We start from the raw sequence: 12,016 nt of genomic DNA, 5'->3' as shown, positions 1-12,016 counted from the left end.
AAAATGGAAGAAATTAAAAAACGTGCGAGAAGAAATAAAGTTTTTAACCTATCCTCGCTGTTAAAGTGTCATTTAATCTACGCTTGCGGTTAAAGTAATATTTTATCTACTATTTTTGATAGATATAAGTCAATTTTAACAGTTGCTATGGAAAAAAGAAATCAACTGATTCTAACCGATATACAGTGTAACTTTAAATATTAAAACGTTATCAAACTCTCCTAAAACTGACTCTTGTAGTAAATGAAAGTAACCTCCTGTATGGATTACTAAATGTGAAAGTTAGCCTTCCATAACCTATTTATTACGGAGTGTTGCTGAGTAAATAGTGACAACTTATATTAGTGGAATGGGGACATGGTAGATATTTCACGGTGACCTAATTTAATATTTAATCGCGAAAATTAGAACATTAAATAAATTTCTAAACATTCTTAAAATTTTAAAGAGAAAATTTAAAGCTGAATCTTTGATCAACATTTCACACTATACCATATCTGTATTTTAGAGTGTATGAAACAAAATAACACATGACATTTGAAACTTAAAGTGAATAACTTAACCGGAAGAAACAGGTAGAACAAAAAAAACAAAAAAGCAGAAATGACACTAACTAACTAACTAAATAAGTACAGAAATAGAATAATTATAATAGGCATAGTCTTTTGAAATAGTAGATTAAACTTTTATAAAGTACTTCCTAAAAGTACTTTTTCATAAGTTCAGCTCGTATTGACAGTATAAGAAGACGTAAAGAAGAATGGCAGTACATATTCCAAGTCAGTGCGATAGCCTGATAAATATGCGTTTTTTTGTAGGTACCTACTTGGAAATGATAAAGCATATTGATATATGGAAGGTTCACTCTCTAAGTAATTGCACTTTATTTTTCAGAATTAAAAGACAAATTTTATCTTAAATAGTTTGTTTATTTAGATTTAATGTATGACTGTAAACTTATTTTACTTGACAGCTTGTATATAGTTTCCGTAACTAATAACATAAAAAATATTTCAACGCGTCTAATTTATAAAACAAGGAGTTCCTGAGACATATAAGAACTTACAACAGTCTAATAAAAGTAACCACTGAATGTGTATATTGCCCATCCAATAAACCCTATCAACATCCAATAAAAAAAGCAAAAAATCCAAAAAAGGAAAAGATAACATAAATCCATTCTTAACTCAACAAGTTTTTACAAGTAGACTCCAAATATAAAGCCAGATGAAAAAGGAGATGTGAAAATATTTTTCATACAACCATATACCGGGTGGTGCATCGGCGTTGTAAACAGGAAATCCCATGCAAATTTTAAACAGCTCAAATATTGGTTCCCTATTAACCATTGTGCAATTATTGGTCCCGAATAACACTTGCGGTGTAATTGACCTCAAATCCAAGGAGGCAATAGAGAAAGAGGGATCTATCCTCTATTATAGATTCGGGACAATACCGGTATCAGGTCTAAAGAAAGACCAAGTTAAAGAGATGGAGAAAATGGAGACAGATCCTTCAGCCTCCACCTCACGGGTACCTCAGCCGGAGACAAGCTCCTCGACTGTGCAGGGCAGGTAGATACCCACTCCAGATGCCACATACTACGGATGAATATACGTTGTCAGAGAAATTATCCCCCCCCTCCCTACAACAGAGAGATCTCAATGTATGATGAGTTATAAATTGTATGATGAGCTATAACTCAAGAAAGGCGGACACAATAGATCTTTAAGGTCGAGGTGATCCTCCCCTCTTACTCATTCTACTACTACTACTACTAATAGTTGATAAAACAACAATATTTTGGCATCCGTGTGTATCAATAGATTTTACACTTTTCCCTTGGACAACAGCACGATACAGAGTTTCGAACCGGTCACCCGTCCATCCATCAGTATCGCCTTACGTCGCTTAACTTCGGTGTTCTAATGGGAACCGATGTTTCAACGTAGCTAGACCGTTGCGTAAAGAAACAAGAATTTAAAATTATTAATAATCGTTGCAGCTTAATTCTGGAATCTCATTTTCTACTATAACGCTTATCATGTTATCATTTACTACCGAACACCTCCTAGTCGTATAAAAATAAAACTATTCGTTAAATAAGTTTATTAGGTGTTTAGCAGAAAACTAAAGCAAGCAAAAACATTATAGCAAAGTGTTTAGGTATTTAAGCATGTACAACAAAGCAAAAAGTGTACGAAAGCAAAGCAAAGTTAGTGTATAAGCAACAATAAAGCTCAAACGTTAATAATTCGATCAAAACTCGTCACTCGTACTCACTCTCGATCTGAGTTCTCTTTCTACTTCGAGGTCATCTTGGAGAAGACGAATTTTGTCCTGAAAAAATAATTTTCATATAAAATTTTGACAATTAAAAAGTTTTTAGTGAGAGCTTTGAAGTTGTAACAAGCTTTAGTTTTCCATGATACCTATGTAGTCTTTTTTTCATCTAATTTTTATAAAATCAAGAGAATATGAGTATGAAGTTTTATATACCTTGACTCAAACTGACTTGGTGAAACTGTAGGGAATGAAATTTGAATTATGATAACTTTGTTATCCGGATTTATGATATAATGATAAATATCATCAAATGACAAATGGCGTTATTAATATGCGTCATCTGCAATAATTATTAAACAACTTTATGATTTTTTTTCATATGACGTTTTGTCAAAATATAGAATAATTATTTTCTTATAGTGAGAGAAAAGTGTCAGCTTTTCGTCAGACTATGCAGTTTTAAAATTGACGTCCATTCATTGCCAAAGGTAAGTCGTTGATATTTGCGTCATTAGTTAATTGACATATTTAACTAGGACTGATGACGTAGGTAGACGTCTATTTAAAAATATGAAACAAATATTTCTTTTACACTTTTTTATAGTATCCTGTAACATTAAAAGAAAAAAAGAAACATAATATATGCGTTATCAACCTACATAAAATGTTTTTGCAAAAAATGGATGCACCACGTATTTTTGATCAGTTTAATATGAAGGACATCATTAAATTAGATCCTTCAAGGTGAGTATATTTTTAGTTATAAGATTACTGTATTTTCATAATTTTAACTAGGTATAGTCTGTGAAACGAATAACTTTGAATTTGACAGTTCCCGCGGGCTTTTCTAGTGTTAATTTTATAAGGTTAGCAACTTGCGGCATGCTGTCTCTTAATAGAACAGCCTCGGAGCGAGATTCATGACGTCACGCTAGTTACATACTACATATTAATATGTTGTAGAATACATGGAAAACATAATTATTCCTCGTATTTTTGGTTTGTATTTTAAAAATGATATAGTTTACATGAAATATGCATAATATACAGTTAATATAAACAGTTAATATAAATAAGTTAATGTAAAAAATATATATACAGTTAATAAATAAAAACGCTGATTAAGTTTTCATTTGGGTTTTCATTATTTTTTTCTGTGTCATATGATTTTTTTTTCATTTTAAACCAACAAAAATAATGAAAACCCAAATGAATACTTATTCAGCGTTTTTCCCGAACCTAAAGCGTTTTTCCCGAACCAAGAAAATCAAAAATTTTAGAATAATTTAACATATAAAAAGACAGCGATTTTTATTTCATAGCCATCGCTGACGCCTTTTTTTCTATGATATTGTATTATTTACATATGTAATTCTTCGAACATTGATACTTGCAAAATATACATATAAATTTTGTGAATGCAAATAATAATACATCACTATTAGTAGATATTGAATGTTTTTTTGTTAAATTAAATCGATTTTTAAACCAAAATTTAAAATATATTTTACATTTTACCCATTATCTTATGTACCTATTCATTATTTGTATATTGTAAAACATTTGCTGCATTTGTATGGTTCATAGTTTATTTGCCCAAGTATTTATTACTATAAATAGGTATATAATATATTGTATTTATTAACTGTATATTATTTATATTTCATGTAAACTATATCATTTTTAAAATACAAACCAAAAACACGAGGAATAATTCTGTTTTCCATGTATTCTACAACATATTTATTAATCCGTAGTATCTAACTAGCGTGACGTCATAAATCTCGCTCCATGGCTGTTCTATTAGAGACATTGTTCTGATATTTAGAAATGTCAAAAGCTGATGATATTTGACTTTTGACAATTATGCCATTTCGTGTTGATTTTTGTAAGAAGAGGCAGAACTGTGACTTGTTTTATAATTTTCCTTTTCTATTTCACGAAAGTAACAAGGGTTACCTATCTGATTCGTTCAGTCACTCAATTTAAAGAATATCAGTAACTTTATTGATAGAGGGATTTTATATTTGCCATGTTGGTAAAAAATAACGGTCAAAATTCAAAGTTATTCATTTTATAGACTATATTTATAGGTATCTTACTTTTGTATAGGTGATAGAATGCCAGTTTTAGAATTAAAAGAGAAATGACACTCCCCCAAAATGTATCCTTATACACTATTCAAATAAATGATTTTCTTTTACACACTTAATATGATATTACATTTGTAATTAAGCGTGGTTAAACTAAGATATACCGGGTGCGTCTCAAAAGTGGCTCGCTCCTATAACTTATTTTTTTTTGGATAAAAAAAGGAGATTTGGTATGTTAGTGTATGACATAAATTAGAATTGACTAACGTATTCAATTGTTTTCGGTCACTTCCTGTTTCACCGGAAATGACTACAACTTTTAATTTTTAAATGGCACCTTCCGTATTTTTTTTACTTTATTCGATAGAAAATGAAGGCATATCATAGAATGACATATCATATGTCTACTTTTGACATTTTCACATACGGTTTATTTGAAATTGTAGCATTCGATTCATAACGACAATTTGACTCGAAATACCAAGTGTGTGGTATCAAATTATTCTTAAAAAAAATCTTTTTCACAATATGCCAATTAGCCACCCTCGTTCCATTTGAAAAAATTGAGATATGATAAAAAATACAATTTGGGCATCTTTTAACCGGCCGGGACAGGACACGAAAAACATTAGACTATCAAATCTATTTTTCCAAGGCTCCTTGATTAAAAATTAGTGTTTTTAACATAGCCATGGCACTCTAAAGCGACAGTGTCAAAAGTTGACATATGATATGTCATTCTATTCGGAGTGTCATTTTCTATCGAATAAAATTAAAAAAAATACCGAAGGTGCCATTTAAAAATTAAAAGTTGTTGTCATTTCCGGTGAAATAGGAAGTGACCGAAAACAATTGAATACATCAGTCAATCCTAATTTATGTCATAAACTAACATACCAAATTTCGTTTTTTTATCTGAAAAAATAAAAAAGTTATGGGGTGAGCCACTTTTGAGGCCCACCAGGTATAGTGGAGGATATTATAGTTAACCACAGAGGTGTAATTAAATTAACTATTTTCGATAAAAACCCATCAAAGAGGATTATAATAATACTTTCGTAAGTAAAATTGTTCCAGGTAAGATTTGCATCATTAAAAATGTGTTTTTTCAAAAATTCCAAATTATAATTGAATTCATTACATCTTTACATATGATATACAAAATAGTATACAACAATTGCATAGGCGAGATAAACGATTGAATTATAATATTATTATTGATGATATAAGTGTATACTTTGAAAACAAATCTATACCTAAAAAAGGACTTTTTAAGCCTGGATCCGCACAATTAATTGCTATAGACTCAAAACAATTGAGAAGGGGTTACACAAGTATTTCCGATAATTTTGCACAATAAGGAGATTGCCAAATTAGGGTTTGAACGTAACATAATATACCAAAATATATTGTGACAAATGTGACGTCACTGTATATGTAAAAGAATCGGACAGTATGTTAAGAATGTCGTTTATTTATACAGGGCGAATCAGAAATAAGCGCAAATATTTTCAGGATTGGTAGATTTTCATAAAAGAAGCATATTTTGTCTTTACCGTTTTTCAAATAAGTTCAAAATAACCGAGTTACTTTACTTTGTAAATTAAAAAAAGATTTTTTGCTTAAATTTTGAGAACCACAGGATCCATTTAATCTACAACCTATGTTGCCATATTATCAAGATATTGTAAGTTTTAACTAGAAATTTTAAAAAATCAAGTTTTAAAAAATCCAATGTTTTTTTCAAAATAGACGTGTTTTCTGGGGTCGAAATATACTACTTCTAAAAATATTTGCACTTATTTAAGACTCACCCTGTATAATGTTTTTGTGGCTGAAATCAAACTAAGATAAAAATAAGGAAGAATCTAACAAGAACTCTTCATCAACTTTGATTAATTACATCTTAAAAACTGAAATTTGAACATTTTCTAAAACTAACTAATTTTGATTTATAGAGAGAAAAGAAATACTTGATGAATGTAAAAGTGTGAATGTAAAATACTTGATGGTGTTATAATTTAAACAAATTTGAGCTGGTTTTTAACTCACTCTTATGTTAATTTACTCGTAATTACTCTTAATCGAACTCTTTGTATTGGATTAAAAATTTGGAAATTTTTATACTGTCTTTTTTGCATGATATGATGTTAAACTTGAAGCAAATGTAAAAATGCGTTGCACCAAAAGCAGCTATCCTCGATCACTGTCACATGAAGGATATCACCAAAATAGGTCGCGACATGTCATCACTTTGTAACCCGATATCACTCAATTTTCGCGAAAAACCTCTTTACCTCGAGCCTGCTCAGGGCGGTCAGATCGGCGCTGTACTCGATGCTGACGTCAGCGGAGGCCCCCTGCGTTCCAGACTTGTACGAATATTTCGAGCTCCTGGCTACTGCGGCACTGGACGAAGCCATCTTTTTTTCGTTCTTCTTCTTCGGTACCTGCGGTACTACTTTCGGATCAGAAACTGACTAAACTAGGTCGATAGGTATATCTCCTGCTTTTTGGCTTTTTTGTGGAAAAAAAAGCACACCGGGTGGCCGAGGAAATAACCGCGCGTGGCAGCCGGGCAGTGCGTCGTTCGTATGAGCGTCGCGGCGCTTTCGACGGCTCGATTAAGGCGTCCCACGGGGGCGGGCAAGGGTGGGGGGTTGAGACGGTTGAGTCGGTCATGCGCGAACGGCGGCGGTTTTCAGAATTCTGGAAGAAGCGCGGAGGACGCCGGCGGCGACGGTTATAAATAGCTTCTAAATAAATAGCCTCGTTTTTTTTAAGTTCTTTGTGAGTCGGCTGCTTTTGCAGTCGTTGCCGTACGGATTTTCATCAAAATAATGATAGTATTATTTCTGACTGTTGGAGCTTAAATTTGACGAAAACTCATATCATAGTAATTTTAAAACAAATACTTTGTTGTATGAGTTTTCACTCTATTAAATTGTATTAACAATTTTGACGCGTTTAGGTCTAGTAGAGAGGCCTAAGCGAGGATTTAGGATTTATTCAAGCATGGCAGAATAACATATAACTCCCGCTATGCCATGCATGAACCTTTTATGCAGAAAAAAAATGATTGTTAAAAAAACTAGAGCGCGTCAGTACGTAGACGTAGTAGAGCAAAGGCACGTCCATAGTGCACCGGGTTTCCGCTTTTCGGTAGCCGGCTTATTTCGCGGCAGGTTTTATCACTTTGTGAACCTGTGCCATTGAAGTAGCTTTATTATTTTTATATAGCTTTATTAGCTAGTGATAATGTTTATATTAAACTGATACCGTTGATTGAAAAAATAAAAAGATGCGCAATTTTATGGGCGACTTGTAGCATAAAACCTGTCCGACATGTAGCTGGAGCTACCGTTAGCCTGTCCGAGAATTCCGAGATTTACTTTAGCTCTGCGCCGCTGCGCGCTGATAGTCGTTTACAGCACAGCAGATAAAGAATACTGTACCATAGTTCTGCTTTCACTCTACAGAGTGGGTGGTTGCCGGAGATAGTGTTGCAAGAACTACGGATTAATCCGTAGATTTACGGATTTTGGGTACAGTACGTTAATAATGCGGATTTTCTATCATTATATATTATACTGTTGTTATTTCATATACAAAATATTACGGTACATGTCAATAGTCGTCATTTTCAAGCCAACTAAACGACTTTTCCGATCACACGAAATATTCAGTACCTAAAAAAGAATTTTAATTTTTGGTGTTTATTCTATGTTCAACACGAATAAATTTTCAATACATAAACGCGGATTTTTCATCCAAAGATATTTTCGTGAAACGTATTACAGATATTACACATTTTAATATGGCAACACTGTGGCTTCCAGTTCCACACCGTTCTTGACATGCCGTCGCTAGCCGAATTAGAGAAAATGAGTGTTTTTTGCGTTGACGGCAGAACGATTGGTGTCTCCACCGTACAGCACTTGAGACGTAAGGAGAAATCAAATCGGCCTTGTCACGAATGCGCTCATGGTGGCGTATCTTCCTAATTCTTTCAATCAACTGTATGATGTATTAATAATAATCATCTTTCAACCAGGCACCATTTGCAACCTGGTTAAGCAGTAGCTCACAATTCGCAAGCGTTACTACCAAAAAACCGCTGCGGAGGTACTTCAACATATACCTCGCCGCTATCACCTTGGCCCAGAGAAAACAATAAACAATAGATGTTATCGTGGGGACTATAATAGAAAAGGAGAATGAAATTATTGGGCAACCCAGTGTTTCTGCCTTCCGGCTTCATCAATACGGGAGGAATCAGCAACGATGAACTAGCGATCCTGAAAAAAGAAAAAGGGGAAGCAAACGAGGCACTAGGCGCCATTTGCAAACTGGTTAAGCAGTAGCTCACAATTCGCAAGCGTTACTACCAAAATCCTACTGTGGAGGTACTTTAACATACCTCGCCGCTATCACCTTGGCCCAGAGAAAACAATAAACAAAAGATGTTATCGTGGGGACTATAATAAAAAAGAAGAATTAAATTATTGGGCAACCTACAGTAAGATTAGCCACGAAACATGGCTAAAATACGACTACCCGTAGACACTTAGTGTTTCTGCCTTCCGGCTTCATCAATACGGAGGAATCAGCAACGATGAACTAGCGATCCTGAAAAAAGAAAAAGGGGAAGCAAACGAGGCACTAGGCACCATTTGCAAACTGGTTAAGCAGTAGCTCACAATTCGCAAGCGTTACTACCAAAATACTACTGTGGAGGTACTTTAACATACCTCGCCGCTATCACCTTGGCCCAGAGAAAACAATAAACAATAGATGTTATCGTGGGGGCTATAATAAAAAAGAAGAATGAAATTATTGGGCAACCTACAGTAAGATTAGCCACGAAACATGGCTAAAATACGACTACCCGTAGACACTCAGTGTTTCTGCCTGTCGGCTTCATCAATACGGGAGGAATCAGAGGAGTTTTCTCTGGGCCAAGGTTATAGCAGCGAGGTATGTTGAAATACCTCCGCATAGGGGCGTAGATAGGTGTACGCTATGGGGGTGGTACTATGATTAAGTCGCAAAAAAAATCACCGTCGGAATTTTTTTGTCGAATTAAAACGACGGCGATTTTTTTGTCTTCAAAAAGATATAAAAACATAACACAAAAATTAAAATATAGAGTTGTAAATAACATAAACAAAAATGAAACAACGACGTTTATTAGTTAATTTTCTATAAACTATAAAAAAAAAACTCTAAACTATCAAAAAAAACTATAAAAACTATAAACTATAAATAAAACTACAAAACAAAATCAAGTTTTCTAGTACGCTGTTTGGAAAACCTATCAATAACAGCATCAACATTTATTTCAATATCTTTATGGATATTGATTAGAGTTAACCCCACTAATCTGTCCTGGCCAATGAGAACACTTTGTGTGCTTTTAATTAGGTCGAACATATTATAAACGATAAATCAACATAATTAAAAGCATACAAAGTGTTCTTATGTCGGATTTTAATTAAAAAAATCCTTTCATAGTCAATGACTATTTCAATTCTCGTATCTCGTCAAGCGTCAGGGGGGGTACTGTCCCCCAGTACCCCCCCCCTTATCTACGCCCTTGCCTCCGCAGCGGTTTTTTGGTAGTAACCGAGGGGTGTCTCACTGTTGGAATTACATGTACATTTTCTTGGCAGTCGCTGGCAGTCTTTGGCAGTCTTTCGGCAGTCGCCTATAATTACATGGCAGTCATAGGCAGTCGCTCGGCAGTCGATCGGCAGTCGCTAGGCAGTCGCGGCAGTCACTGGCAGTCGCTAGGCAGTCGCGGCAGTCATTGGCAGTCTTTTGGAATTCAGAAGTCAATCGGCAAATTCCCAGATGTTTTGTATAAAAACATGTCAATTTTGAAGCAAATATATATATATTTTTTTTCAATTTAATGTAAAAAAACTTGCAGCATAATTCTTCTTTAACAAAATATATATAAAACGAGTCATAATGATTGGATAAATAAAAATTTTCTCGAAAATTTCACGTACATCCAGATAGATTTTTGTTTTATGGTTAATGATGCTAAATTAATTCATAATAACTGCAGCATAATATATAATGAAAAGCTATCGACTACAAGGTATATAAAAAATGTTTTGGTTTTGTTATTTAACGCTTTTTAGAACAAAATGTTAAACAGAAAAGTTATAAGGAAGGTTAAGAAGCACATTTTAAAATTACTGTAGAGTATACAGGGTATATCAAAAAATGTTTGGATTTGTGATTGTTGTTCGGATATAACATATATTTTTAATGAGAATACCCTATTTTTATTTTATAATTAGATTCTACGTACAATTCGGTAACTAATTCGGTTTTTTGTATATCAAAGGTCACAGTGCAGTAACTCGTATCATTTTTGATACGATTTTCCAGGAAATCCCCAAAACATACCCAATTTTACATTAAATTATTATATTTTTTTTAAACGAATTATTATCTTATAGAGCCGAGTTATCAATACTTTATTATCAAATGAAATATTTTGAATTATTTTTGTGAAAATATCGCAAAAATTGTTTTATAATTAATACGAGATCCTGCCTTGTGACCCTCGATATGATATTATATATTAAAATTAATAGATTTAGAGAAATGTTAGATTTCGATACGGTAAAAATTATCAGTGATGCAAAATTTGTAGATTCTATCAGAAAAAATGATAATACATACTTTTTTACTGGTGCGACTAATTCCGGTTATACACTGCGCGTTTTTGTGGTTGCCGCAGAAACGCGCCACCGGCATCGATCTTAAAAAAATTTTCGAATTCTCAAAATTTTTTTTTCGCGAAAAGAACCTCATAGGCGTGTTTCTGGGGTTGAACTATACTATCAGTTAAAATATTTGCACATATTTCTGGGACACCCTGTATAGCACACTTAATATTTTGTTATAGTCCCCGTTGAAATATAGAATTTTTAAAAGTTCGTCACTTTTATCTAGTAGGCTGTGGACCTCTTATTGATGATCTGCCCCTAATCGAAAAACAAAAATTATACAGGGTGTATAATTTACTTTTATATTATTATTATTATTTTTAAATATGTGCCATCTCTCGTGGGGAGATTCCTCACGTAAAATTAAGTCTTATTTTTCATACCAACATAGTTCCGATCACAAAATAGAAATCAACCAGAAGGTTGACTCCCAAAATGCGCGCGAAACGGTGGCTAACCTAAAAATTCCTTTATGAGCGGGTAACACCTGTCAATGTAGCGGCGTTATCGGTTTAGTCAGGGCAGGTCAGGGTTTAGTTGAATTCTGACTATCGCATAATAGGAATATATCACATAAATAGGAATTTTAAAAGCGGAACAAATAAAAATATATTATTAATATGGAGAAATACTGTATTAACCCATCTTAACACAATACTTATTACCTACCTACCTAATCATAATTTTATTATTATAATGAGCCCCATTTATCTGGGTAACATTGTGTTCAAGCGAAACTTTACCAACATTAAAAAAAAATTATTTTGATAATGTGTACCCAAAACGCAGAACGTGCCTCTAAAAAATAAATTCAGGATTGTAAACTGTTACACTTTAGAACGCACCAAACGCAATTCGCGTAATTTCCCAGACCATAAAAACTTCTAAGAA

General features: G+C 33.4%; 1 protein-coding gene across 1 annotated transcript in view; it reads right to left on the bottom strand.

Moving 5' to 3' along the window:
• LOC115874816 (paramyosin, long form-like) overlaps positions 1-7,002 on the bottom strand; it is a 55,887-nt gene extending 48,885 nt beyond the window's left edge. Inside the window, exons 1-2 of the mRNA XM_030890115.1 lie at positions 6,677-7,002; positions 2,284-2,340 (exon numbers count right to left, since the gene is read on the bottom strand). Of these exons, the coding sequence (XP_030745975.1) occupies positions 2,284-2,340; positions 6,677-6,802 (183 nt within the window). The 5' untranslated portion in view covers positions 6,803-7,002. The remainder of the gene's footprint in view (positions 1-2,283; positions 2,341-6,676) is intronic.
• Between the last annotated feature and the right edge of the window lie 5,014 nt (positions 7,003-12,016).

The sequence above is a fragment of the Sitophilus oryzae genome, unplaced genomic scaffold (assembly GCF_002938485.1).
Source record: "Sitophilus oryzae breed Bouriz unplaced genomic scaffold, Soryzae_2.0 scaffold_1297_pilon_pilon, whole genome shotgun sequence".
NCBI lineage: Eukaryota > Metazoa > Arthropoda > Insecta > Coleoptera > Curculionidae > Sitophilus > Sitophilus oryzae.
Note: the sequence above shows the minus strand (reverse complement) of the source record. Positions and strands in the feature narration are given on the sequence as shown.